At 50.1% G+C, this 26,100-nt stretch overlaps 1 protein-coding gene across 3 annotated transcripts in view; it reads left to right on the top strand.

Annotated features, from left to right (window-relative positions):
- Positions 1–26,100, top strand: part of FBLN2 (fibulin 2) — an 89,136-nt gene that overhangs the window by 38,450 nt on the left and 24,586 nt on the right. For all 3 annotated transcript variants that reach the window (XM_030307493.2, XM_030307494.2, XM_032592361.1), the window contains 3 exons: positions 20,467–20,578; positions 22,017–22,146; positions 24,323–24,503. In XM_030307493.2, the coding sequence (XP_030163353.1) occupies positions 20,467–20,578; positions 22,017–22,146; positions 24,323–24,503 (423 nt within the window). The remainder of the gene's footprint in view (positions 1–20,466; positions 20,579–22,016; positions 22,147–24,322; positions 24,504–26,100) is intronic.

Genomic DNA, 26,100 nt, shown 5'->3' with positions numbered 1-26,100 from the left:
AGGATTCTTGGGCCTAGGTTCAGAACTAGCAGACCTGTTTCATTTGCCACGTTTTGTTGCCAGCCGGTCATGAGGCCAGCCCAGGTTCAAGGGCTGTGAGGTCACGTTGCGCAGGGTGTGCATAAAGGAAGGGAGGAGAATTGGGGCTTTCAGTGCAGTTAATCTACCCCGGGCGCTGCCCTGGGTGCCCCATGTACCTCATTTCACTTAGTCCCAAACGACTTTACAGTGAGTCCCTTCCCACAACGGGGGAAACGTTTGTGTGGCCCGTGGCCCAGGAGCAAGTGGCGGACCCAGGTCTGAACCCAGGTTCGTCAGTGCTTAAGGCATGTCTGGATTTCCTGCTTGCCTCCTTAGGTAGGCCTGGTACAAAGCTCCCCGGGTTTGAGCTGGCTCTGCCCCTCCCTAGACTGTGCAACCTTAGGCAAGTTGCGTTATTGCCCGGGCCTCGGTTTTCTCATCTGTAAAATGGGCTTTCCTGACGGCTGCCTCCTGTAGGAGGCTGTGTTCTCAGTTGGCAGAAGGCTGGTGTTGGGCTGGGGTCTGTTGCATAGGAGGGCTCTATTCACAGCTGGTGTCCTGTGTGCTGATTCCAGCCCCAGGGTCTCTGTCAGGAGGACAACAGCTTTTGTGCTCTGGGCTGCTTCCTGTTTATCTACTGAACCTGAGACAGCAGATGTGGCTGTCCTGAGGCTGAACCAAGCCCTTTGGCCTCCTGTACCCTGAACCTCCCAGAATCCTGGGTGCCTTGCTGAACTGGAGCTGAGGAGTCTGTGTTCAGGGCTTCCCCGAGGGCAGTGTCAGTATCTTCTGCCTGCCAGCATCTCCTCCAAGCCCCCGCTAGGATTTTTTGTGGCCTCTGGGTCCTTTGTCCTGCAGCATCTGGGGCTTTGAGGGGGAGGCCTCTGCAGACTGAGGTCAGCATCGTGTGGGCTGGAGTTCTCCTGGGCCCTCCTTGTCCACTCCGGGAGTCTCCATACTGGGAAAATGGGCTTGGGGCCCGTCGTATCAGAGATGAGCCAGCTTGGTCCTCAGAGGGTGAATCTTTGGGTGTGAATCCTGCCTCTGCTGCTGTGGCTGTGTGACCTCAGGCAGTTGACTCTCGCTCTCTGGGCCTCAGTTTCTGTATCCGCAAGATGGGGGAGCCATCTTACTGGCCCAGGATTACTAAGAGGAGTAGGAGAGGGGATGTCAGCCCCCACGGGGCAGCTGCTTAGGACTGAGTTGCCATCTTTCCCGGGTCAGAGGGCCCCTGCTCTCTGGGGGTGGGCGTGCGGGTGCGGACTTGTGTTTTTGTTTACGTGAACAGATGTGTGTGTGTCTTTTCTGGTGGCCGGCAGTTGTTCCCGCTGTTGAAAAAGCAACGAGGCCAGGCCTAGTGGGGTTGGGTGGGGGGCTTTCACTCCCTGCTCCCCACCCCTGCGCTGTCACTCCAGCTGCCTCCAGATGTGCAGGACTCCTCCCCGGCTGTTCCCTCCCCACCCTGCACTTCTGTTTCAGCACCTGCCAACTGAGTCAGCGAACGCCCCGTCCCTGAGGTCTTTGCTTCAGTGGCACAGCCTGACGGTGAGGCCGACAGCCCAAGATGGGGAGGGGCTGCTCTCCGTGAGTCTCCACCATCACAGGTTGGCCTGTGTGTGGGAGCCTTCGTTCCACGGCTGCTGCCGTGCTGGTCACGGGATGTGTACCGGGGTGCTAAGCCTCGTGACGCCCCTGTCACGAGAGGTGGGGTAACTGAGGTGTAGAGAGGTTAGGCGGTTGTCCACGGCCACTGAGGGCAATGAATCAGATGTTTGCCACCACGGACTCTCAGCCCTTTGCCCTGACTGCCTCCTCGGGTTTGCCTAGTTGCCTGGCACGAGTATGTAGTTCTCGTCAGCAGACCGGGGCTCCAGGACTGCCCTGTGTCACAGGCCCGCAAGGGGCACACAGGGTCCAAGCGGTGTGTGTGTCCTTGGCCCTCAGAACCCTTCCTGGGATAGAGTTTGGGATTCCGGGGTTCTCTGGGATCCATGTCGGGGAGGGTGGAAGAGGCTGAGGAACACAGTCTGGCTGCAGGGAGCCACCTGCCTGGGTACAGAGAGCACCCAGCCCCTGAGAGGGGTGGGGTGGGGTGGGGGAGAGTGAGAGAACCTGTCTTGTTGAGCCCGCAGCCTCCACCCTCTCTTCTGTCCCACTCACTCACTCAGCATGTTTATGGGCCACGCGCTCTGAGCCAGGGATCCGGTGGGAACCGAAAAGGAGAACACCCCCCAGCCCCACCCTGGGGTGCATGTACCTGCTATAATGAGCAGACCTTTGGAGGCACAGGATGGGGAAGGAAAGCCAGATGCTTGAGGTGAGGCAGCTGGAAGGCAAGAGCCGCCAGCTGATGGGGTCCCGTGCGGGCCGTGGGACCAGGAAGGCACCTGGAATGCAGCTGCTCTCCAGCTCCGATTGTTGCCCTGGGGCAGGGGAGGTCCAGCGTGGCCCCTAAGTTTGGGTTGTCCAAAAGAAGCCAGGGACCTGGAATTTTATATGAAGGCTCCCAATTTGTAAATGTTGCCAACGAATTCACATACATTAAAGCCCCGGTGAAGCATGCAGTGGTCTGGTTTGCCACAATTTAGACCCACAGAGCACCACCTTCCCTACCCCTTCCCACCCCTAATTACACAGCTAAGACACAGAGGCCGGAGGTGGATGAGGGGTGGACAAAGACTCTCCGTGAGTTCAGGGCATGGGCCCCGAAATCCCGACTCCCAGCCCAGCATGCTTTCCTCCCAGTCCTCCCTGCCCGGCAGAGTCAAAGCCCAGGAAACCAGTGACACACTCGAAGGGCCACTGGAGAGAGTGAAGAGGCCACATACACAGTGAGGGTGGGGTTAGGGGACCAGCAGGGCCCGTGCAAGCATTGGCATCTCTCACACCCAGGCCTGAAGGGGAACCTAGCAAGAGCTGAGGTCCTAAAGGAGCTGTGGTCTTCCGTAGAGGTGGCCACGCCTGCTTGGGGACCTGTGCTGCAGCCCCTCCAGGCCAGCCTCTGTCCGCGAAGAGTGGGGCCAGGGGCAGATCCAGGACAGATGGGGACAGGCAGCAGGTTTGGTGGAGGATGGATATATAGGTGTGGCTGGGGAGGTGTCAGGATCTCTCCAAGATGCCACACCTCCCAGGTATGGTTTGGGGGATGTGCTTCCTGAGAGGAGTGACCCCAAATCTGCGGGCAAGGGCTACTCACAGTCTCGTTCTGGAGGCGTGGGAGACAGTTGCTGACACTCCGGTAGAGACATTGCCTTGACAGTGGGTGTGTGAGTCTGGAGTGCCAGGCCGAGATCTGGGCCAGAGGTGGGAACCTGGCTAGAGAATGGCTGGGTTTCTGTCTCTTCCCCATCAAGTTTGCCCCACTTGGCAGGTAGGCAGTGCGTGGGTGGTGGGTAAGCACCCAAAGAAGGACCCTTGATTCCCTGTCTGTCACCCCATGGCCCCTGAAACCTGGATGCAGGAACAGAGAGGCCAAGGGTCTTGCCCGAGGGTGCTCAGTCAGTGGAGGGCAGAACGGGGCTCTGGGTGGCTTCTCTGGCGTCCTAGCTCTCTGCTCCCACTGACACCCAGATGTGGCCCTCAGTGTAGACTGTGGGGTTGTCAGCCCACCTCTCCTGGGCTCCTGGGATGGGCTCGTTGCTCTGCTGAGTACTGAGTCGCCAATCCCTTGCAGGCTGCAGGGACAGAAGATGGAGGTATGTGGGGGGTGGGGGAGAGATCCGGTAAAGATCTAGGTGGAGTCAGGGCTTGGTGGGGCTGTAGTCCCAAATATGTCAGTTAAGAGAAATGTAAAGTTGCTGGGCAGAGTCACTGGGAATTTGGTTCTGGAAGGGCCCCAGCCTGACCCTGTGGTATCCCCCCTGGGAATGCTGGGAGCCTGAGATCACAGGTTCGCAGCCCCTCTGCCTCTTCTGGTGACTGAGCCTGGGGCACCCACTGCCTCTTCTCCAGGCAAGATTTCCACGTCAGCACCGCCACCTGGGGCTTTGCAGGAAACCTTGGTGACGCCCTGCTTCCTGTTTGCCTCTAAGAGGAGAAAAAAAAAAAAAAAACTGACCCAGTTTTTTATGTGATATTTTAATTTTTGTGATTTTTCAACCCATCACTATTTATTAAGGTAAAAATAAATGTTTACCTTGCTCTTATGGAAAAAAAAAACTGGCCTGGGGAAACCAAAATTGCCTTATAGTTAAACCTCTCTTACTAAACTGTATATATGTGTGGTATGTATGGACGGGTAATTAAATCGAACTATCCAGAAAGACCAGTGAAATAGAATTCAGTCCTTTGTAAGATTCAGGTATAGAACAAAACGCCGTCCCGAGAACCAGAATTTCATCAGACTCCTCTGTGAGCAGAAGTCCATAGAGTGTCTTAAGTAGCAGCAAGTTTCTTAAACTCATAACGAAGGAGATGTAATTCACAGTGCTTTTTGAGGAGGAACAGAACACATCCCGGGTGTCTTGAAGTTCTGGAAGGTCCACACACTTGGTTTGAGGTTGGAGTGATACTGGAAGGCTGCACTTGGGTGGGGGCTGGGAGAGGCCTCCTCCAGGAGCATAGCGAGCAAGGGGTCTCGCCCTTGGATCTGGTGCCTCTGTGAGCTTCAGCAGGCCATGGATATGGCCAGTAGCCTGGGGTGATCCTGAGCGGAAGGAGGGATAGCTCGTCTCGTGTTTTAGATGAAGGCCAGCAGTTGGTGAAGGGCCGTAATGGGCATCTGCCCTTGGACACGTGTACTGTTTCGGAAGGCTCTTTGCCATGTTTTAATTCTGGAGTGATCTTCCAATGACTGGTTCATTCTTAGAATGTGAGCTGCCCACTCCTGTGTCCCAGCGTATGGACCTTTGTCCTGTCCCTGTTCTGGGAAAGTTATTTTCTCAGAAGATGGGGCTGGTCCCATTCTTCAGCTTTTCAGAGTTTGCCTCAAGGTTCTCTGTGTCTGGTGACTCTTTCTAGGGTGGCATCCTCTAAAAATGATGTCACTTCCTTATACTCCCTTTGTTTGTTTGTTTGTTTGTTTTAATTTTATTTATTTTGAGGGAGGGGCAGAGAGAGTGAGGGGGAGAGAGAGAGAGAGAGAGAGAGAGAGAGAGAGAGAGAGAGAGAGAATGAATTAATCCAAGCAGGCTCCATGCTGTCAGCGCAGAGCCTGATGTAGGGCTCGAACTCATAGACCGTGGGACCATGACCTGAGCCGAAATCAAGAGTTGGCGGCTCAACCGACCTAGCTACCCAGATGCCCCTGCATACTCCCTTTGAACAGAACTAAGCTTGTCAAACGTTTTTGCACTGTTCTTGATCAGGAAAGCCTGTTTTTCTGTGCAAGCTACTTTTCTTTTTTTGCACAGAGTTGACTTTTCATCGACTGTAAATGCCTCAGCAAAAATGGCCAGTTAAAATGCAGAAGGCAGGCACACACCCCATCCCACCATCTGCTCCCTGGAAAGCCGTGGAGGGTAGGGCCTGTCCATGGGTCATCCTGCTGCTCAGATACCATCTCCCAAAACTTCCCAAAGATCATGCTGCGGCCACGTGCCGTGGGGCCTCACAGGCCCTCCACATCGGCAAAGCCCACCAGAGAGTCCCCTTCGTATCTGTGGCTCTACCAGCCACAACATACCAGCATCCCTGGATTCCACTTGGAACCCGGCCCACACCAGGCAGCTGGGATGGACCCTCAGTGGGGCTGCTCTAAGGGCTCAGGGAAGTCTCAGCCCCCTAATTATGTAGGTCTTGCTCCTCTGTCCCCTTTGAGATGGAGTGCGTGTGCACACGTACGTGTGTATATGTGTGATGGAAGCATTTCAGTCTTGCCGCCGTGTATATGACGTAACTCTAAAAAATAAAGACGCTTCTCTCCAATACTACTGCGTACCATGATCCTACTCTTAACTCAGTTACTAATTCCCTAATGCCATCCGATTCTCAGACCATATTCTTATTCCTCACCTTGTCCCCAAAGTGTATTTTTGCCTAGTTTTGTAAAGTAATATCTAATCAAGGGTGATTTAGACATTATTTGGTTCCTATGTAGTTGTTACATCTTCTGAGTTTCCTTCTTTCTAGAAGTTTGTACTAAATTATGCCATGGATACTCTTGAGTGTTTTTAAGTCTTGATTAATGTAACAGTACTCCCTTTACAACTTTTATTTTCGTATTTTTATTGTATTTATTATGCTCTTTGTCAAGTGCAGCATATGTGAAGCACACAGATCTTAACAGAAGAGCTCAGTGGATTTTCACATACAAATACACCAGGGCAGCCCCCCACCCCAAATCAAGATATAAAACACTTGAAGCACTTGAGAGTTTTCCTGGTGCCCCTTCTCAGCCATTCCTACTCTCCCTCCCCCGTGGGAACCACGATGCTGGCTTTTATCGCCATCTTGCCTGTCCTTGAATTTATTTTGTATAATGGGAACCGTGTGGTGTTTTGCTTTTAACTTCTTCCACTCAAGATAGCTGGAGACTCACCATGTTGCATATGGCAGTGGTTCGTTTAGCAAGATGGCTCTTTGTTGTTCCATTGTGGAAACAAGTCATGGTTTATTTTTCTATTCTAGCATGGAGGTCCGTTTGGGCCACTATCAGTTTTGGGCTGTGATGAATACAGTTGCTGTGAACGTTTTTATCAAGAGTCTTTGGACAACAGAGGCATTCACGGTGGATAGACACCTAGGAATCAGATTGCTACGATAAGGGATTTGGTCAGCGTTAGCCGACACCGCCCTTTGTCCAAAGTATATCACCGGTTTGCCTCCCCACAGGCAGTTGCTCTCCATCTTTGCCAACACTGGATGTTGTCATTCTTTTTCATTGCAGCCAGTCTGGTGGCCATGTAGTGATATCTCGTTATGGTTTTAATTTGCATTTTCTCATAACTCATGATGTTGAGCACATTTTCATATCACTGTTGGCCATTGTGTCGTCGTTTGCTTGTTTTGAAATTGGCCTTCTTTGTCTTGCTGATTCGTGGGAGTTCTTTATGCTGTGTGTCTTTTTTTGGATCACATGTTACCGTGTTTTGTTCTGTGACTTTTCTTTCCACTTTCTTCCTTTTTTTTAAGAGAGAGAAAGAGGGTCCTTGGGGGCAGGGCAGAGAGAGAGGGGGAGAGAGAGAGAGAGAGAGAGACACACACACACACACACACACAGAGAATCTTAAGCAGACTCCATGCCCGGCGAGGAGCCAGAGGTGGGGTTCTATCTCATGACCTGAGCCAAAACCAAGGGTTGGACGCTCAACCAACTGAGCCACCCAGGTGCCCCTCTTTCCACTTTCTTTTTTTTAAAAAAAATTTTTTTTTCAACGTTTATTTATTTTTGGGACAGAGAGAGACAGAGCATGAACGGGGGAGGGGCAGAGAGAGAGGGAGACACAGAATCGGAAACAGGCTCCAGGCTCTGAGCCATCAGCCCAGAGCCTGACACGGGGCTCGAACTCACGGACCGCGAGATCGTGACCTGGCTGAAGTCGGACGCTTAACCGACTGCGCCACCCAGGCACCCCTTTCCACTTTCTTTACAAAAAAATTTTTTTTAATGTTTATTCATTTTTGAGACACACACAGAGAGAGACAGAGCATTAGCGGGAGAGGGGCAGAGAGAAAGGGAGACACAGAATCTAGAGCAGGCTCCAGGCTCCGAGCTGTCAGCGCAGAGCTGGACCCAGAGCCTGAATTCAGGAACCGTGAGATCATGACCTGAGCCGTAGTTGGACACTTAACCGACTGAGCCACCCAGGTGCCCCCCTCTTTCCACTCTCTTAATGATGGTATCTGATGAGTACATTGCAAATGCTGTCTTCTGAGGAACCCAGATCCCTAATTTTAATGAAATCCAAGTTACTGATCTTTACTTTTACGTTAATGTATTTTGTGTCTCTTTACAGAAATCTTTGCCGCAGAATTGTGAAGATATTTTCCTATGTTATGTTCTGGACATTTTAACTTGATTCACCTTTCACATTAGATCATATTTAGATGTGTTTCTTCACGGGGGGGTGGTTAGTAGGAATCAAAATTCATTCTTTTTTCTTTTTGTAAAAAATTTTTATTTTTGAAACAGAGAGAGACAGAGTCTGAGCAGGGGAGGGGCAGAGAGAGAGGAAGACACAGAATCCGAAGCAGGCTCCAGGCTCTGAACTGTCAGCACAGAGCCTGATGCGGGGCTCGAGCTCACAGCCCATTGGTCATGACCTGGGCCTGAAGTCCACCCAGGCGCCCCTTCATTCTTTTTTTCAAATGCATATTCAGCTCATCCAGCACCAGGTGTTGAAAAGACTGTCCTTGTTGGCCTTGTCAGAAATCGAGAGGGGCTGTATACAAGTAAGTCTCTTTTCTGCCCACGGTGACAATGGGGAAGGAGCCTGAGGAGTTGAGGGGGGGCTGCTTCCCTTGGAGCAGCTGCCACAGAGGATCTTGGACTCCCCCTGCCTGCCTCCTTCCTCACCCTCTCCTTTGCTGGCTTCCGCACTATGCTCAGTGGCCCGCAGTCTGGAGGCACCGCTCCCCTAGGATCCTGGCTGCTTATGTGGTCTGGGGCGAGTGGGACCTCCTCTTTGGGCAGCAGACTGCTCCTCTGTAAAATGGGGGTGCGCATAGGAGCCCCTTTCTGGAGCTGAGGGGAAGATGCAGTGAGTGCCAGCAGGGCCCCCACCCCACCACCCCCCCATCCGCCCCTGCAGGCGGCTCAGCCAGAGCAGAGACCCAGCCTCCAGCCCATCAGCATGAGCAGCCAGCCCAGCGCCTGTGACTTGGGCAGATGTGGGCAGGCAGTAAACACCCCCACGCAAGGAAGCAGGATGATGGGAGGTGCTGGAAAGGGCACCGGAGGCTGGGGACTGCCCTTCCCGGGTGCTGGGTGGCGGGTGGCGGAGGAAGACATCTCAGAGGGGCTGAGTTGGGTGGGCCCTGGCGGGTGGGCTCAGCCCGGGAGCTCCGGTTGTGTGTGGCCATTGTGTCTGTGATCCTGGTGCAGGGACACGGAACTCAGGAATCTTTCTTGTTTGTCCAGTTTGCAGTCACTATAAGAGGATTCCAGGCACTCCCAGGGCCTGCAGGTACCCGCTCCTAAGAATACCAGGCTGCAGGGAGCATCAGAGCTGCAGCACTGGGCTGTTTGCTCAGGCCCCTCAAACATCCTGTCCAAACAGGGCGCTGGCGGAGATGGCCCGCTCATCACCCTCCTGCCAGGTGCACACGTTTTTCGGCGGCATTTCCCAAGCACAGTTCTTTAGGGCTTTAATGTCTGGGAGGTGGGGGACTGTCTAGAGGGGTCGTGACCTCTGGGCTGGCTTGTTCAGGGCACCTATTGTCCTGTGATCAAAGGAGGGTATAATCTCCAGAATTCAGGACCTTTTTATCACAGAATGCCTCTTGAATGGGCAGTACCTGCACACGATGGGAAACAGATAAACAATACAAAAGGGGCAGACAGTGAAATGTCAGTTTGCTTCCTCCCTCCCACGGTCGGGTCCTTCCCCCAGCCAACCAATGTCATCGGTATCTCCGAATGTCCTTCCAGAAATACTCCACGTACGTCCGCGCATCCCTTTAAAGTGATAGATGGTGACATCTTTACAGCGCTGAGCCTTTTCTTCTTAATGCTTCATAGTACATTCAGAAATTATACCATAGAAGTGTAATGAAGTTCTGTCTAATTCTTTTTAACATCTGCGTAAGAGTGGACGGATAGAACATCAGTTATTTAATCACTGCCCTCTTGGTGAGATTTGGGTTGTTTCTGGATCTTTGCTGTCACAAATTCAGTTGTGACAAGCATCCCAGTCCTGCATGTTTGAGCCCGTGGGGAAGGGGAGTCTGTCAGTTTAGATTTCTGGATGGGGAAGTGCTGGGTCACTTTTTTTTTTTTTTTTTTTTTACATTGCAATGCATTTTTTTTTCATTGCAGTAAGATACACATAAGAGTGGCCATTTGAAATGTTTTGTTTTGTTTTGGTTTGGTTTAGTTTGGTTTTTGAGAGAGAGAGGGTACAAGTGAGGGAGGAGAGAGAGAGAGAGAGAGAGAGAGAGAGAGAGAGAGAGAATTCCACAAGGGGCAGAGAGAGGGAGAGGGAGAGGGAGAGAGAGAGAGAGAGAGAGAGAACCAGGGCTCACCTGAATGAAGCAAGGCTTGAGCTCACCCCAAGTGGGGCTTAAACTCACGAACCCTGAGATCATGGCCTGAGCCAAACTCAGATGCGAGCCACCCATGCACCCTGAACTAGCTTTAAGTGTGCAAATCAGTGACACGTGTACATTCACATGGTACATCATCCGTCTCCAGAACATTTTCGTCTTCCTAAACTGACATCCTGTGCCCATCCAAGAGACTCCCCATCCCTCCTCCCCCAGCTCTGGTAACCTCTAGTCTACTTTCTGTCTCTCTGAATTTGCCTATTCTAGGTCCCTATGTAAGTAGAATCGTATAATATTTGTCCTTTTATGTCTGGCTAATGTCATTGTTTAGGTCACAATTTAAAAGACTCTTAGACTTTATTTTATTTATTTATTTTTTTAAAGACTCTTAGACTTTAGTCTGAGTCTTAGAATTTTGTAATCATACTACTTACAAAAATTTTTTTTAAATGTTTATTTTTGAGAGAGAGAAAGACCACAAGCAGGGAAGGGGCAAAGAGAGGGAGAGAGAATCCCAAGCAGGCTCTGTGCTGTCAGCCTCGAGTCCAGTGTGGGGCTCGAACCCACGAACCATGAGATCATGACCTGAGCCAAAATCAAGAGTTGGATGCTTAAGCGACTGAGCCACCCAGGCACCCCGCTGTTTCCCTTTCTTGAACTTCATGTAAAAGGCAGTATGCCGTATTCTTCTGTGACTTGCTTCTTCCCCCCAAGGTCCTGTCTGAGATCCGTCCATGTTGTTGTGTGTGGTTGTAATGCATGTGCTCACATTGTGTGGTCCTGTCACGGCTTATTCACCCTTTCTCCTGTGGAGGGGCGCCTGGCTTGTTTCCAGTTCGGGGCTTCTGTTTGTGGGTCTCCAGGTGGAGCCCGTGGACACCTGTTTCTCCTGGGCGTATACCTGAACGTGAGATCACTGCATCATTGGCTTTGGGTATCTTCCGCTTTAGTAGATAAAGGTGATTGTTTCCCGGAGTGGGTTTGTTCCCCCTCTGCTACTCGGGGACGTCAGAGGCAGGCTCCCTGCCAGAGTCCGTGAGGCAGATGGTGGTGGAGTGTTCAGAAGCCAGGATGATGTGATGCTGGCCCATGTCACTGGAGGCCAGAAAGAGGGCCAGGCTGTAGCTGTCACGGTGGGAGATGCCCCTCCCGTCCTGTCCATAGTGCTTGCAAATAACCAGCAGGCGAGGGACACCGCACGGCCTCTTGGCCAAGAGCTCAGGCAAGGTGGCAAAGTGGCCAGAAATGACGGAGTCCGTGAAAGCCCAGAGGAGAGCAAAAAAGGCAGGGAGAGATTGCTGAAAGCCCCATCGGCTACCTGTGCTAAAGGGATTATTGTCCTATCTGCCCCTTTATTAGTCTATTCCTTGCGTTTAAAAAAAATTTTTTTTAATGTTTATTTATTTTTGAGAGAGAGAGAGAGAGAGAGAGAGACAGAGACAGACAGAGTGTGATCATGGGAGGGGCAGAGAGAGGGAGACACAGAATCCGAAGCAGGCTCCAGGCTCTGAGCTGTCGGCCCAGAGCCTGACGCGGGGCTTGAACTCACGAACTGTGAGATCACGACCTGAGCCCAAGTCAGAGGCTTAACCGACTGAGCTAACCGGGTACCCCAGTTCCTTTGTGTTTTAATTAATTAGTTAATTGGGGAGTAGTCCCCAAACACCTGCTGTGTGCCAGGGGTAGGGAGGAACCGATTCCTGAGCATCTGTTTTTTGCCAGACACTGAATCTTCTCACCTCCCCACTTTGTGAAGTATGGCAGGGAGAGGTTATTCGCCCATCTTACAGGCGAGGAAATGGAGGCTCAGAGGATGAGTGGCCTGCCGATGTCCTCCAGCCCATGTTCATGGTGATGGTACGGACGTGTCTGGGCCCACTGGGACCCCCGGTAGAAACTGCCGCATAGAGGCGGTGCGGTCAAGGTGGACGGGCCATGGTGTGCCTTCTTTCTCCTTCCTCATTTTCCTAAGCTTGTGCCCGGGGCTGTGTATCTTAAATTCTATTTACACATCTGGAAGATCAAGATAATCATCTGACTTCATGTTGTTGATGTAAGCTTTCCCTGACATGATATACACCAAGGGCCTGGGATACTTCATTCAGCACCAGGCCCTGGGAGCCCTGAGAGGACTCAGACCCAGTCTCGGCTCCCGAGACCCTCTCCGTCTGGTGGCTGAGACAAGCATGTCATCTGAGAGTGACATTACGGTGAAAGCATGTACCGAGTGCTGACGTGAATGAAGCCAGAGGAGGGGGCTGCTGGTCCCCCCGGGGTGGAGGTGGGTGCCAGTGGGAGCTCAGAGGGAGTCATATATGAATTGGCTGGTTAGGGATGGATAGTTGGACAGAACAGAGAAGGGCATTCCTAACATGGACCAGCATGTGCAAAGACAAAGTGGTAAGGGGAAGCATGTGTAGCTAGGGTACAGGGTGAGAGCTGGGACATGACTCTGGGCTGTGATTGCCACACCAGGGAGGGGTGCTTCATCCCATACGTCAGTGGCCATCCAGTGGAGTCTGTGGACCACAGGTTCCCCGAGCTGACTCTGGACTGGGGAAGGCCAGGGTTAAAAGGCGGAGTAGGGTGGTGTGAAAAGGGTTGGCATAGAGGTTAGTTTAGATACAGGAGTCAGGGAGATCCTCTCTGAGGAGGTGAGAGCCCTGAAGGAGAAAAGAAAGGCAGCCCTGTAGACAGTGGGGGTGGGGCAGGGCACAGGAAAAGGGCAGAGGATTCCAGGCAGAAAGTACAGAACACGCAAAAGCCCTGGGGCAGGAATGAGCCCAGGGAGTTCAAGGAGTGGACGGAGTGAGTGAGAAAGAGGGTCAGAGAAAGGAGATGAGGTGAGGCAGTCAGCAGGGCTTTGTAAAGAAGGGATAACAGTTGGGGGCCTGTGGGTCCAGGAGAGACACAATCTAATTTGTATTTGTGAACTCATTCTGACACCCTCTGGAAAATGGCCTGGAGGAGGATACCCGTGAGAGCAGGGGCCCTGTTGAGCCAAGTGGTGGTGGCAGGGTGAGGGGCCAGGTGGCTGGACTGGGATCACTTCCGAGGTGGCCCCATGAGTGATGGAGGGACGTGAGCAAGGAGGAATTGGCCCGGGAGGGTCCTGAGGTTTCCAGGGGCCCCTCATTGACACAGGGAAGACCCAGGGAAATCAGTTGCCGAACAGATTCTGGCAGTGGGAACACCAGGGAGCATCGGTGGTGGTTCCTTAGCCAGCTGCATGTGTGTGCAAAAAACTACAGCTGGAGACAGATGTGGGGGGAGGGCATCGTGTTGGAGAAGGCACTTGAAGCTCGCAGACTGGATGAGATCAGCCAGGGCTGGGGTGGAGACGGAGAAGGGAAGAAGTAAACCCTAGAACTGGAAATTTGAATGATTGGTGCCTGGGAACTTAAAAAGAACCAAAGGGAAAGACAGAGTCTGAGGAGCTCAGAGGGGGTGGTCAAGGAAGGAGACCTGGAGGAGAGGGCCTCTGGGCCAAGCCTCGAAGCCCTGGGGTAGGGGAGGCGGGTGTGTGTTTTGGACAAGGATACAGGGGTACACATCTTGTTGGGCTTTGCCCGGCTCTGCCTCCCACATCTTGGACAGTGCCGAGCAGCACCAGGCTTGGCCCCTATACGGACTCCCCCTCCTGCTCCAAGTGGGTGGCCCTCCCAGCATAAGGGTTCACGGCCTCTGAGTTCCTTTGTCTGAAACAGGGGGAAGCTGGAGTGGGAAAGGCCAGGGGAGAATGGTGGGAAGTCTGCCAAGCACAGGCTGGAACCTGGCTTCTGATCAAGGAGGGGGCAGGAAGAGAACTTCAGTCGATCCACAGGGAAGCAGCACCCCCTCTCAGGCTGGTTCTGGTTAGATTCTCAGACAGCGCCTTCAGGATCAGCTACATCAAGCAGCCTATGCCACAGATGTGGGGAAGCTGAGGCCTGGAGAGGGGAAGAGAAGTTAGGAAATTGAGGCTTGGGAGTTCTGGCTCGCCACCTGAGCTGTAAATAAGGCAAATGAGAGTACTCATCGAAACTGTGAGGATGAAAGTGCTTGGACCCGAGCCCAGCTCCCACTTCATTTTAGCTGCTACTGTTACTTTGATAGGGCACCCATCTCATATCAGCTGGCTAAGACCCAGGGATCCACTGTAATCTCCTAATGTCAGTAAGGCAGTCTTGGAGAAGGCTTGGGGCAGTAAGAGTTCAGTCCAGCAAAAGAAAGCTGTGAACTTGAGCTGTGAAGAAAAGGGACAGGCTGCTTGGGTGGAGGGAGCTCCCCATCACCAGAAGTATTTGAGCTAGGCGTGACTCCCACGTGCCCGGAGTGTAATGCGAAAGGATTAAGCACGGAATGGTGGCATCACTTTCCGTGGCCACAGAGACCCCAGTGCCGTTGTAGAGAAAGAAACAGGCAAGCGGAAAAGTAAGCTCATAAGTAAACAAGATTTCACATAGTGATGAATGCTACTCAAGGAGCCTTGAAAAGGAGTGACGGGGTAAGAGAGTAGCTGGGGCTGATTGGATATGCTGTCTTTGGCCGTACAGGTATTTTACACTTTATTGTATTCAGGTTTTCCTTTGTACTTGTGGATTTTATTCCCCCCACCCCCCACCCCACCAGCTTTATTGAAACGTAGGTGACATACAGTATTGTGTAAGTTTAAGTATACAGTGTGATGATTTGCTCTACATATGCCCTGTGAGGTGATTACAACAATAACACTAACATCCATCACCGCACATAGTTGCCATTTTTTGTTGTTGTTTACGGTGAGAACATTTTAAGATCTACTCTCGTAGCAACTTTCAAGTGTACAAACACCATCCTGGGCATTAGATTACCAGAGTTTGTGCCCTTTGCCCAACATCTCCCAATCTCCCCAGAGTACCCCCCTGACCCACCCAAACTACTCTGTTCCTTTGAGTTTGGCTTCTTTTGATATCACATATAAGTGAGATCATACAGCATTTACCTTTCTGTAATTTATTTCACTTAGCATAATACCTTCAGAGTCCAAACATGTTCCTGAAAATGGTAGGATTGCCTTCTTTTTTTTCTAATAGCTGAATAACATTCCGTTACACACACACACACACACACACACACACACACAGCGCACATCTTTCTCCATTCATCCATCAGTGGACACTTAGGTTGCTTCTGTGTCTTGACTATTGTAAATAATGCTGCAATGAACATGGGGGTGCAGATATCTTTTTGAGATTGTGCTTTAATCTCCTTCAGATGTGTACCCGGAAGATTTTGTATATGGAGTTGCTAAACCATAGTTTTTTGTTTGTTGGTTTTGTTTTTGAGAAACCTCCATACTGTTTTCCATAGTGGCTGCACCACTTTACATTCCTACCCACAGTGCAGGAGGGTTCTCTTTTCTCCACATCCTCACCAACACTTGTTATCTTTTGCCTTTTGACATTAACAACCCTAACAGGTGTGTGGTGACATCTCATTGCAGTTTTGATTTGTATTTCTCTGGTGATGAGTGATGTTGAGCCCCTTTTCACATACCTGTCGACTATTTATATGTCTATTTTGGTCCCTTGCCCATTTTAAAATAAAATAATTTTTTTTTTGGCTATCATATGAGTTCCTTCTGTATTTTGGATATTAGCCCCTTATCAGATACGTGGTTTGCAGATATTTTCTCCCTTTCTGTAACTTGCCTTTTCATTTTATGGATTGTTTCTCTTGCTGTAGGAGCTTTTTAGTTTGATGTCATCCTACCTGTTGATTTTTTGCTTTTGTTGCTTGTGTGTTCATGTCATTACCAAAAACTCGTTGCCAAGACTAATGTCAAGAATCTTTGCCCGTGTTTTCTCCTAGGACTTGTACAATTTCAGGTCTTACGTTTAAATGTTTAATCCATTTTGAGTTGATGTTTTAGAGGAAAACGTATTTTTTTAAAAATTTATTTTGAGAGAAAGAGATCGAGAGAGACAGTGTGGGCAGGGATGGGGAGGCTGATGGAGAGAGAGAAAATCTTAAGTAGGCTCCATGATTAGCGTGGAGCCTGACATGGGCCTTGATCCCGCCACCACAAAGTCACGACCTGAGCTGAAATCAAGAGTCAGTGGCTCAACCCAATGCACCACCCAAGCGCCCTAAGTTGATTTTTGTATATGGTGTGAGGTAGGGTCCAATTTCATTCTTCTGTGGATTTTACTTCTGAAGAAGGCTCTCTTTATCCTAAAATTATTTTCTTAGGTTTCTTCTAATCCTGCCTTTGGATTTGGACTTTATTTTTGTGTGTAGTGTGAAGTAGGTCCCAACATTGTATATTCAGTCCTTTCCACACTGAGTTTGAATGCCACCATTATCACATACTAAATTCCCTAATGTATATCGTTCTGTTTCTAAATTCTGTTGTTTCATTGATCTCCTCGTATCTTTAGTTATTGGAACTTTCAGGTATGCCCTTCTTTTCTTTTCAGAATTTTTCTTGGGTATTCTTAGACATTTCTTGTTTTGGATGAATCTTAGAATCTTAGCCTGACAAGTTTCATGATAAATTGTGTTGGGATTTTGGGTTGCATTGAATTTGTAGATTAAATGGAGGAGAATTGACATCTTTTAAGGTACTGAATCTTCCCACCTTCTTGTCCAGCCTCATGATATATATTTCTAATAAAATATATTGTTATATCTTTTAGACAATTAAATTTTTTTCTTCATGTGGATTTAGCATGTTTACGATGGATTTATTTCTAGGTTTGTTTCTGTTTTGAATGGAATTTTTTCTACTACTTTCCTATTTAATCGTTGCTCTTGTATAGGAAAGCCACTAAACGGAGTACATTGGTTTTGATTTTGGCTACCACATAATAATAATTATTATTAATTACTATTCATTTTAGTACTGTGTGAGTTTTGATTCCTTTGGATTTTTTAGAAAGATGAAACCATAACATCTACAAATAATGACCATCATCTCTCTGTAAAATTTTTTTTGCTGTTTGTTTATTTTTGAGAGAGAGAGAGAGAGCACAGGTGGGAGAGGGGCAGAGAGAGAAGGAGGCACAGAATCCGAGTCTGTGCTGAGCTGTCAGCACAGAGCCTGATGTAGGGATTGAACTCACGAACCGCGAGATCATGATCTGAGCCAAAGTTGGATTGAGCTGCCCATCATCTCTTTGTTTCTATTTCTACTGCCTCTTTTTTTTCTCTTGCTTTATTGTATCTGCTAGTATCTATCTCTAAGACAATACCAGTTAGAGTGTTGTAGGCATTTTTTCGTATCTCTCACTTCAGTGAGGCAGGCGTCTAATGTTGAGTTTGTTTCTGGTAGATGGTTGTTATTAAGAATTGTTTTCATTCCTCCTGGTACAGCCCTCAGGTTGTTACTGAAATTTATTTTCCCTCTTTTAAGGAACGGGACTTGAAACTTAGAAGAGTTCAATAACTTGAAATGCCCACTCAGGGGATGAAACTGATGATTCTTAGTGAGCTGTCACTCTTTTCCTGGAACCTTGAAGGCTGCTGACATCCCTTGGTACATTTATTCCTCAGCTCTGCTGGGTTATGTGACCTGCTCAAAGACATTTAGAGAGTCTTCATAGGTTTCAGTGGTTGTGCAGCTAAGGGTTTTCACAGCAGAGAAGGACATGGAGTCTTTAGAGAGAAAAAATGCCTACACATGGTAGCACAAAGAGGTGGATCCAGGCTCAAAGTTATTCTGTGACACCCTGCTGCCCCCCAGCATGCATGTAGGTATTCTAGACGAGCTTTGCCTTTGTTTTTTAAAATTATTATTCAAGTATAATAGCATACCGTGTTATGTTAGTTTCAGGTGTACAAAATATCTATTCAACAATACTGTGCATTGTTCAGAGCACCATAAATGTAGTCACCATACTATGTTATTACAACATTATCCACTGTATTCCCTATGTCGTACTTTTCATCTCTGTTTATTTCGTAGCTGGAAATTTGTGACTTGTAATTCTCTTCATTATCCCACCCACCCCACCTATCTCCCCTGTGGCAGCCACCAGCTCGTTCTCTGTATTTAAGAGTCTGTTTTCTTTGGGGTTTTTTGTTTGTTCACTTGTTGTGTGTGTGTGTGTGTGTGTGTGTGTGTGTGTTTACATTCCACATGTAAGTGAAATCATATGGTATTTGTCTTTCTTGGTCTGACTTATTTCACTTAGCATAATGCCCTTTAGATCCATCCATATTATTGCAAATGGCAAGATCTCATTGTTTTTTTTTTAGGGCTGAGTAATATTCCATTATATATAGATGTACATGTAGGTTGCTTCCATATCTTGGCTACTATAAATAATGCTGCAATAAACAGAGGGGTGTTTCAAATTAGTGTTTTGTTTTCTTTAGGTAGATACCCAGTAGTGGAATTACTGGACCATAGGCTATTTCTATTTTTAATTTTTTAAGGAACCTCCATATTATTTTCCACAGTGGCTGTACCACTTTGCATTCCCTTTTGGGAACCCCTTTGGGTTCCCTTTTCTCCACATCCTCGCCAGTGGTTGTTATTTCTTGTGTTTTTTTAATATTGTGGTTATGATTTGCATTTGCCTTATGATTAGTGATGTTGAGCACCTTTTCATGTGTCTTTTGGCTTAGATGTGATTTATCTTTGCATGTCATTTATTTTTAGATCTCAGAGCCAAATGGTTGGGTGAATTGTACTCATCTCTGGCATCTGACATGTTATTGTCTCTGTAAGACTCTCTCTTGTTTTATTTATGTATATGTTCCCTTTTGGCCCTTGTCCCCATCGCCAACTTCTGCCCCACCCGAGGTAGATGTTCTCTTCTGTTTAATTTGCATGTGTGTGTTTTTAATTTATGTGCAAAAACATATTATAATTTTGTGTGCAATATTTTTAATTTGTGTAATAGATCTCATTTGGTTTCTTCCTCCCCCTCCTGCTCCCCCCCCCCCCAGCGCTCTGTTTTGTGCGCTTCCACGTTGCTGTGTGTATGTCCTGCTTCATGTTGTTGGGTGTACGTCTATTCTATTATTTCTGACAGCCGTGGAGTCCTCCATGGAGCACGTCCCCAAATTCTATTCATCCACTTCTCCACTGATGAACACCTAGGCTGCCTCCAACCCCTTTCCACAAATGGTGTCAAAGCATTGCATCCTTGTAGTGAGCCTGGGGGAGGACTTTCCTGGCATGCACAGCCAGGAGCAGGACCACTGGGGTCAGGATGAGGTATATACTTAATTGTGTCAGCAGTACCTCATCTCCTTCCAGACTGGCTGTGCCGGTGAGCCCTTCCGCCCCCAGGGCAGGAGGGTTTCACCTGTGCCTGGCATGCATTGCTTTTTAAAATTTTTCTAGTTTAATAGGTATTTCACTTTTTTTTAATATTAATTTTCAGGAGATTATTATATTTTCTCACTGGCAATTCTTTGCCAGTTTTTTTTTTAAAGTTTATTTATTTTGAAAGAGAGAGAGAGAGTGCACATGCACATGAGCAGGGGAAGGGCAGAGAAAGAGGGAGCGAGAGAAAATCGCAAGCAGGCTTTGTACTGTCAGTGCAGAGCCTGATGTGGGGCTTGATCTCATGAACCATGAGATTGTGACCTGAGCTGAAATCAAGAGTTAGACACTTAATCAGCTGAGCCATCCAGACGTCCTGCCAGTTTTAGACATTCCAGAAATGCCTCCTAACCTGTCAGCAGTCTCTTCTATTTGTCTATGGGGTTCTTTTTTATACAGTTTGAATTTGGGGGTGGGCAAATTCATCTGTTTTTTTAAGCTGTGGTCTGTGCCTTTCAGTTTTAACACATTCCCCTACCTCTGCCTCCTCCTTCTCTCCCCAGGCACAGATATTTCCCCCACGAACTTTCCCGGACGAGTTTTAAACTTCCCTCACTGCTGCTGTTGCTTCTTATGCCTTGTCTTGTCTTGGTGTCGTAGGTCAAGTTCCTTAGAAGCAGAGCCTGACTTGAGGGTTTTGTGCGTGTGGTGGTTCATTTGGAGAAGCTGCCTGGGGAGGGGGCAGGGAAGGAGCTGACCAATGTTCTCCATCCCACAGGAAGCTCCACAGGGCTGTCCCCTTAGAGGCAGGGCTGGGCTTTTGTACCCCCACTCATCCCGTATTGGCCATACTTCCCCTCCTCCTCCCCCGTGGGGTGGACTTAACCTCGCAGGCAGCTCTCTGAAGAAGGTCGTCCTTGTGGGCTGGGGGCGAGTGAGTCTCTGGCCCAGTAACGGGGGTCTGGACAGCACCAGCAACATTTACCGTGCTTGCTGGCCCTGGGAGACCTTGGAACCAGATGCCTCCTCCACAGTAGTGACTCTGCCTATGTTGCCACCCACAGTCTCCACGAAGGATCTGATCGAGACGTGCTGTGCAGCTGGACAGCAGTGGGCCATCGACAATGATGAATGCCTGGAAATCCCCGAGAGTGGCGCTGAGGGTGACGCCTGCAGGTAGGGGTGGGCACACTGGAGCAGGAAGAGCTGCCCATTCGCCTTTTCCAGATCCCTGCCTGCTTTGGCCCCCGGGGCCCTGGCAGTGCAAGGTGAGCACGAGTCTCACCTGTCTCCAGGTGTATAGGGGCAGTTGGGTTGTGGCTGCTGTGAGCCTGCTAGCCGGCTTTCTCCAGGTGTGGAGAGCCCAAGCCTGGCTGTAGGAGTAAGCTAAGCACGTACTTTTGTAGCTGGACTGATGAGCAGAGTAAAAAGATCCTACAATTTGGAGCAAGTGTTAAAGAACCACTATCATCCAGGAACGGTTGGGTGCCTCACTCGCTGTATGTTGCCCTTGCTGCTGGGGCAGTGCTTGGCCCGCACGGGCTTTTCCTCCTTGGCTTTGAGCCGGGAGCCTTCAGCCCTCTTTCTTTCCCCACTCTGCTACCCTGGCGTCTCCAAAAGGCTGGCCTCTCACTGTCCTCTGCTGCCTGTGTTGATTGTTTCTTCTGACTCGTATTCTCTGCAAAGGAAGAATTTATACCCTTGCCCCTTCGGTGCCAGGCCCCAAAGACGTCTCGGCCGGCCATTCACCTCCTTTTCCCCAAGGATGCCTTCTTTTGCAACCTACTGTTTTTCTAGACAACGAGGGCAAGGTTCAGAGAGGTGGTATGACTTACCCGAAGCCACACGGCTCCCCAGGAGCACGGCCAGGGTTAGACCCCCTGTCACCTAATGTCTGGACCACTGTGCGCCCTTTGGAAACATTTAAGTTCTAGCCTTGTCTCTTTCCTTTCCCTTCTGTCATTGCACCAGTTCAGGAGCTACTTAGGAGTTAGAGAATGTTATCATTCAGGAGTTTTGAGCTTAGGGGCCCTGAGAGTGTGCTTGTGTTGTCTTGTGATGGGAAACTCACTCCTTCATAGACAGACAGTCCCATCACTGAACAGCTCCCACTGAGACATGCCCTTTCCCAAGTGAGGCTGAACCCCACCTCTCTGTGAGCCCCCCTATTAGTGTGCTGGCTCATCAACTACCTCTGCCCGGGGCAGCCCTACAGACCCTGGGAGGCATGGCCAGGGAGCCTGGAGGCTACTCTCCTCCGGGCTGAGCTGCCTTCTGCTTCCTGGGGTTGAGTCCCCCTATCTTTCTCAGCCCTGTGGGGACCTCAGGATGCTGACCCCCTCCCACATTGGTCAGGAATAGACAGCATGGAGTCTGGTGGGCTCCAGGCCCCGAGTGTTCCTGGTTAAGCTCAGAAATAGAACGCGTGTTCTTGGGCAGGGGATGGGCTAGTTTTGCTGATGCCCCTGCCACCAGCATTGGTCTTGCTTACAGTGGGTCTTGGGAGGGGCTTCCTTCTCTGAGCTTCAGTTTCCTCCTCTGTGAAATGGGACCTGTGATCCCTCCTGGATGGGGGCAGGCGCTCGGGTGTGGCTGATGCACACCTCTGTTGCAGGACAGCCCAGAAGCACTGCTGCGTGTCCTACTTGAAGGAAAAGAGCTGCATGGCTGGCGTCATGGGGGCCAAGGAGGGCGAGGCCTGTGGGGCCGAGGACAACGACACCTGTGGCGTCTCCTTGTACAAGGCAAGCCCGACCTGCGGCATTTGTAGCCTGGGCCCGAGGTCCTTGAGGGCTGGGGCGTCAGGCTCCCTGGGGGACTCCCCCATAGGGAGTGACACTCTTGCCTGGGGTTGGGGTGGGGGGCCTCTTCATCTGTACAGAAAACATCATCGGTTATTATAGCGGCCAATTAAGTCAGGAAATATTTATTCAATACCAGCATGTGCCGGGCTGTCCTAGGCATTAAGGACGCAGAAATGAGTAACACGTGAAAATTCCTGCCCCCCGGAGGGCTTTCTGTTTCTTTTTTTTTACTTTGTGTGTCCGGTTCATTTCACTTAGCATCTTGTCCCCATGGTCACCCATGTCGTAGCATGTGTTAGACTGTCTTTCCTTCTCAAGGTGAAATAACACTTCGTTGTACAGAAGTAACACAGTTCATTCAGTCTTCTGTCAGTGGGCGCCGACAGCTGCCTGGTACCCTTTGTGAATAATGCTGCTGCCTTCCTTGAGGACAGAAGGCATTTCCATTTCCACTGCATTGGCTAGAACTTAGCCCGGTGGCCACACCTAGCATCAAGGGAGGCTGGGGAACGCAGTCTGTATTCTGGGGAGGTCGTGTGTCCATTGAACGTCAGGAGGAAGGGGAAACAGACCGTGGGGGTGGACAGCTGACTGTCTGCAGCAGGGGCCGAGAGCAAACCTAAGACCATAGAACAGTCTCAGGAACAAACCACGGAAGGAGGTGTTTGCGGGAGACTGGGAGAGAGAGGAAGGGAAGGAGTGGAAAGAAGCCTGTGTCACGAACCCGGATGACTGTGACAAGGAGGGCACCATTTGGGAGAGGATTTGGACTTTGATTTTTGTCATGTTGGGGTCAATTTCCTAAAAACTGATATTAGGGAGAGGACTTTGGTGCCAGGCAAGTTTGGCATTCCACTGTGTGTGTTCGACCCTGGACCAGTCCTCTTTTCTAGGCCTCAGCTTCTCCATCTGTAAAGTGGGGCTAATAATCCACGTCTTCTGGGGTGGCTGTGAGGGTCAGAGATAATGCAAACTATTAAGGACATGGTGGCTGTGCTCACCATTGGGAAGTGCAGGTCTGGAGAATCCATGAGCTATTGCTACATAACACACCAGCCCAAAGCTTAGTGGCTTATGCCTCACTTAACTCATGAGTTAACTCATGAGTTGCTGACCTAGGCCATGCTCAGCTGATCTGGCTGGGCTCGCTTACCCGTCTGCCACAAGCCGATGGCTCTCCTGGCACCGCTCTGGGATGATGACGGCTGTGCCAGCTTTTCTTTGCTGCATGTGGTCTCTCAACCTCCAGTAGCCTAACCTGGACTTATTCCGTTAGTGGCTGGGTTCCAACACCGGGCGTAGAAATGTGCACGGCCTTTTGAGGCCCAATCAAGCCGTTGGGACATAGATTCTCTCCTTTGAAGGAGAAACTGAGCTATCACATTGCAAAGACAGCAGAACAGTGAAGAGTGAACGAACGGGGCTGTTGTTGTAATCCATCTACCATAGGAGTTTCAACAGATTAACTATTTTGTTTTTGGAGGTAGACAGTTTGGGATGGGGTGGATCTATGTGATACCTTCAGGTACCCAGGCTTCTGCTTCTCTGCACAGTCATCTTCAGCTTGTACCTTCCATCTTCCGGGTTACTTCATGACCCTGTATAGCTGCTGGGGTTCCAGCCATCACACCAACCAAAATCAAGGAAAGAGAAGAGCAAAAGAGATACACTTCCAAGCTGAGTCAGCCCTAGTTTAAAACTCTCCTGAAAGCATCATATCACTCCTGTCTCTAACTTCAAGGGAAATTCTGTCTTTTAGGGGGCCTGAGTAGAACTGGGTTCTGCTAGTCAATATTGGTGTGTGGGGAGGGTGGGTATGTCTGGGGTTAGTTTGTGGTTCTTTTCATAGGTGGCCAATTGTTAATTATTGCAAAAAGCTTATATTGGCCCTGCTTTGAGCCAGACATGGGAAGTGGAGACAGGGAGCACTGCTCTCAGGGAGCACGTACAGGGCCGGAAGAAACAAGACAAGGATGAATTCATCCCAGTCCCCAAGCCTGGACCCAGGCTGTGCCCTGGGGGCCCTGAGTGAGTCCCATGGGCTCACGGTCTGTGAGGAAGGCAGATGGGCTCTGAGGGGCCAGAGTGTGGGCAGTGATGGCCCCTCTCCTTCCAGCAATGCTGTGACTGCTGTGGGCTGGGACTCCGTGTGCGGGCCGAGGGCCACTCATGCGAGTCGAACCCCAACCTGGGCTACCCCTGCAACCACGTCATGCTCTCCTGCTGTGAGGGTGAAGACCCCCTCATTGTGCCCGAGGTCCGCCGGCCTCTGGAACCCGAAGCCGTACCGCGGAGAGGTGAGTGCTGCCCACTGGGCCACGGTGTGTAGGCCAGTTGAGTGAGAGGCAGAGAGAGCTTTGGGGGCTTCTGGCCAAGGTCGGATGCCCTCTTGCCTCCTGTAGGAACCTTGTGTGTACTGTCACCTGTGGCTTGAGGCACAAGTTCAGCTCTTAGGTAGAGTTCTTCTGTAGCCTCCAATGGTGACTCTGCCCTATTATTTCTGAGATGGTAATCGAATACAGCTATGCCTGTACTCCAGCCACCAAACCACCAACCCCCTACCACCTTTCCACTCTCCACTCACCCACCCTCCCATGTCTTTGTTCATCCACACATCCATATGTCTTCCTTCCCGTCCGCTCTTTTATCCGTCCATCCATCTCACCATCCCCTGCACATTCTCCTGGCCCCTGGTCCATTCCTCCATCCATTCATCCTTCCAGTACACCATCCATTCCTCTGTCCCTTATCTATCCACTCACACATCAATCTTTGCATCAATTTGTTTACTCACCCATCTACTTACCCAGCAGCCCATCCACTTACCTTCTGCCCGTCCATCCATCCATCCATCCATCATCCATCCATCATCCATCCATCATCCATCCATCCATCCATCCATCCATCCATCCATCCATCCATCATCTATCTGCCTTCTGCTCATGTATTCACCTGCCAGCCCAGCCAGGAAACCTTTTACTCATCCATTCATTCATTTACCCTTCCTTTATCCATGTGTTCTCCGTCCCACTCACTGTGCCATTCTGTGTCTTCAGGATACAGGATATAACCAGTATAGAGAATGCATTCATAAATGTTGCCCTGCCCACCTGATCAGCCCCTTCAGACCAGCCCTGTCTTTTCTCCCTATATTCTCAGTGCTCGGCCCCTAAGAGTCACTCGCCAATAACTGAATGGATTATGGGTTTGTTTGGTGGCCTTCCCTTCACCACCACAAGCCCTCTGAGGGCTGACCAGCCCTGCGCCCTCTTCCTCTGTGTCCATTCCCAAACAGCCATAGGCTATGGGTATGAGAACTCTGGTGCCAGTGCAGAGCTTGGAGCTGTTTGCTGCTGCCTGAGCCCTCAGTGTCTCCGGGGGTCTCCTCCTTCTTCTGACCTCCACGTGCTGTGGTCACTGTTCTAGGTGCCATGTCCAGCTTCTGTCACCCTAGCCAGGGATGTCTTCTGGACTCATGACTGTTAGCCTCCACTGTGCCTGTGGGCCAGCAGGAGCCTGATGCAGTGTCCCAGTGAACCCACAGAAACTCCACTAAGAGGGAGTGGCTAGCCTTACCAGGCTAGTGTGGACACTGATCTGTGTCCAGTCCAAGGAAATACCATTCGCTGGGGTTGGCTGTAGGGGCCTGTTGTAGCAGTGTGAAGGCCTGGTGAGTACCCAGAAGTGTTTGGTTCAAGGTTAAGTTTGGGAGGAAGTTAGGCTTCAGGCGTCACAAGACGGGGACAGGGCTAGTCAGGGTCCAGATGCAGAGGTACATGTTCCTGTCCTCTAGTGGGGAACTAACCTGGGCCTTAGGGGACGTAGATGGCAGGGTCAAGTTGACCTGGGTTCCAGTCCTGCTCAGGTGACCTTGGGCAAAATCATTTTGCTCCT

This window comes from Lynx canadensis, chromosome A2 (genome assembly GCF_007474595.2).
Source record: "Lynx canadensis isolate LIC74 chromosome A2, mLynCan4.pri.v2, whole genome shotgun sequence".
Classification (NCBI taxonomy): Eukaryota; Metazoa; Chordata; class Mammalia; order Carnivora; family Felidae; genus Lynx; species Lynx canadensis.
This window is presented reverse-complemented; position numbering and strand designations above follow the sequence as displayed.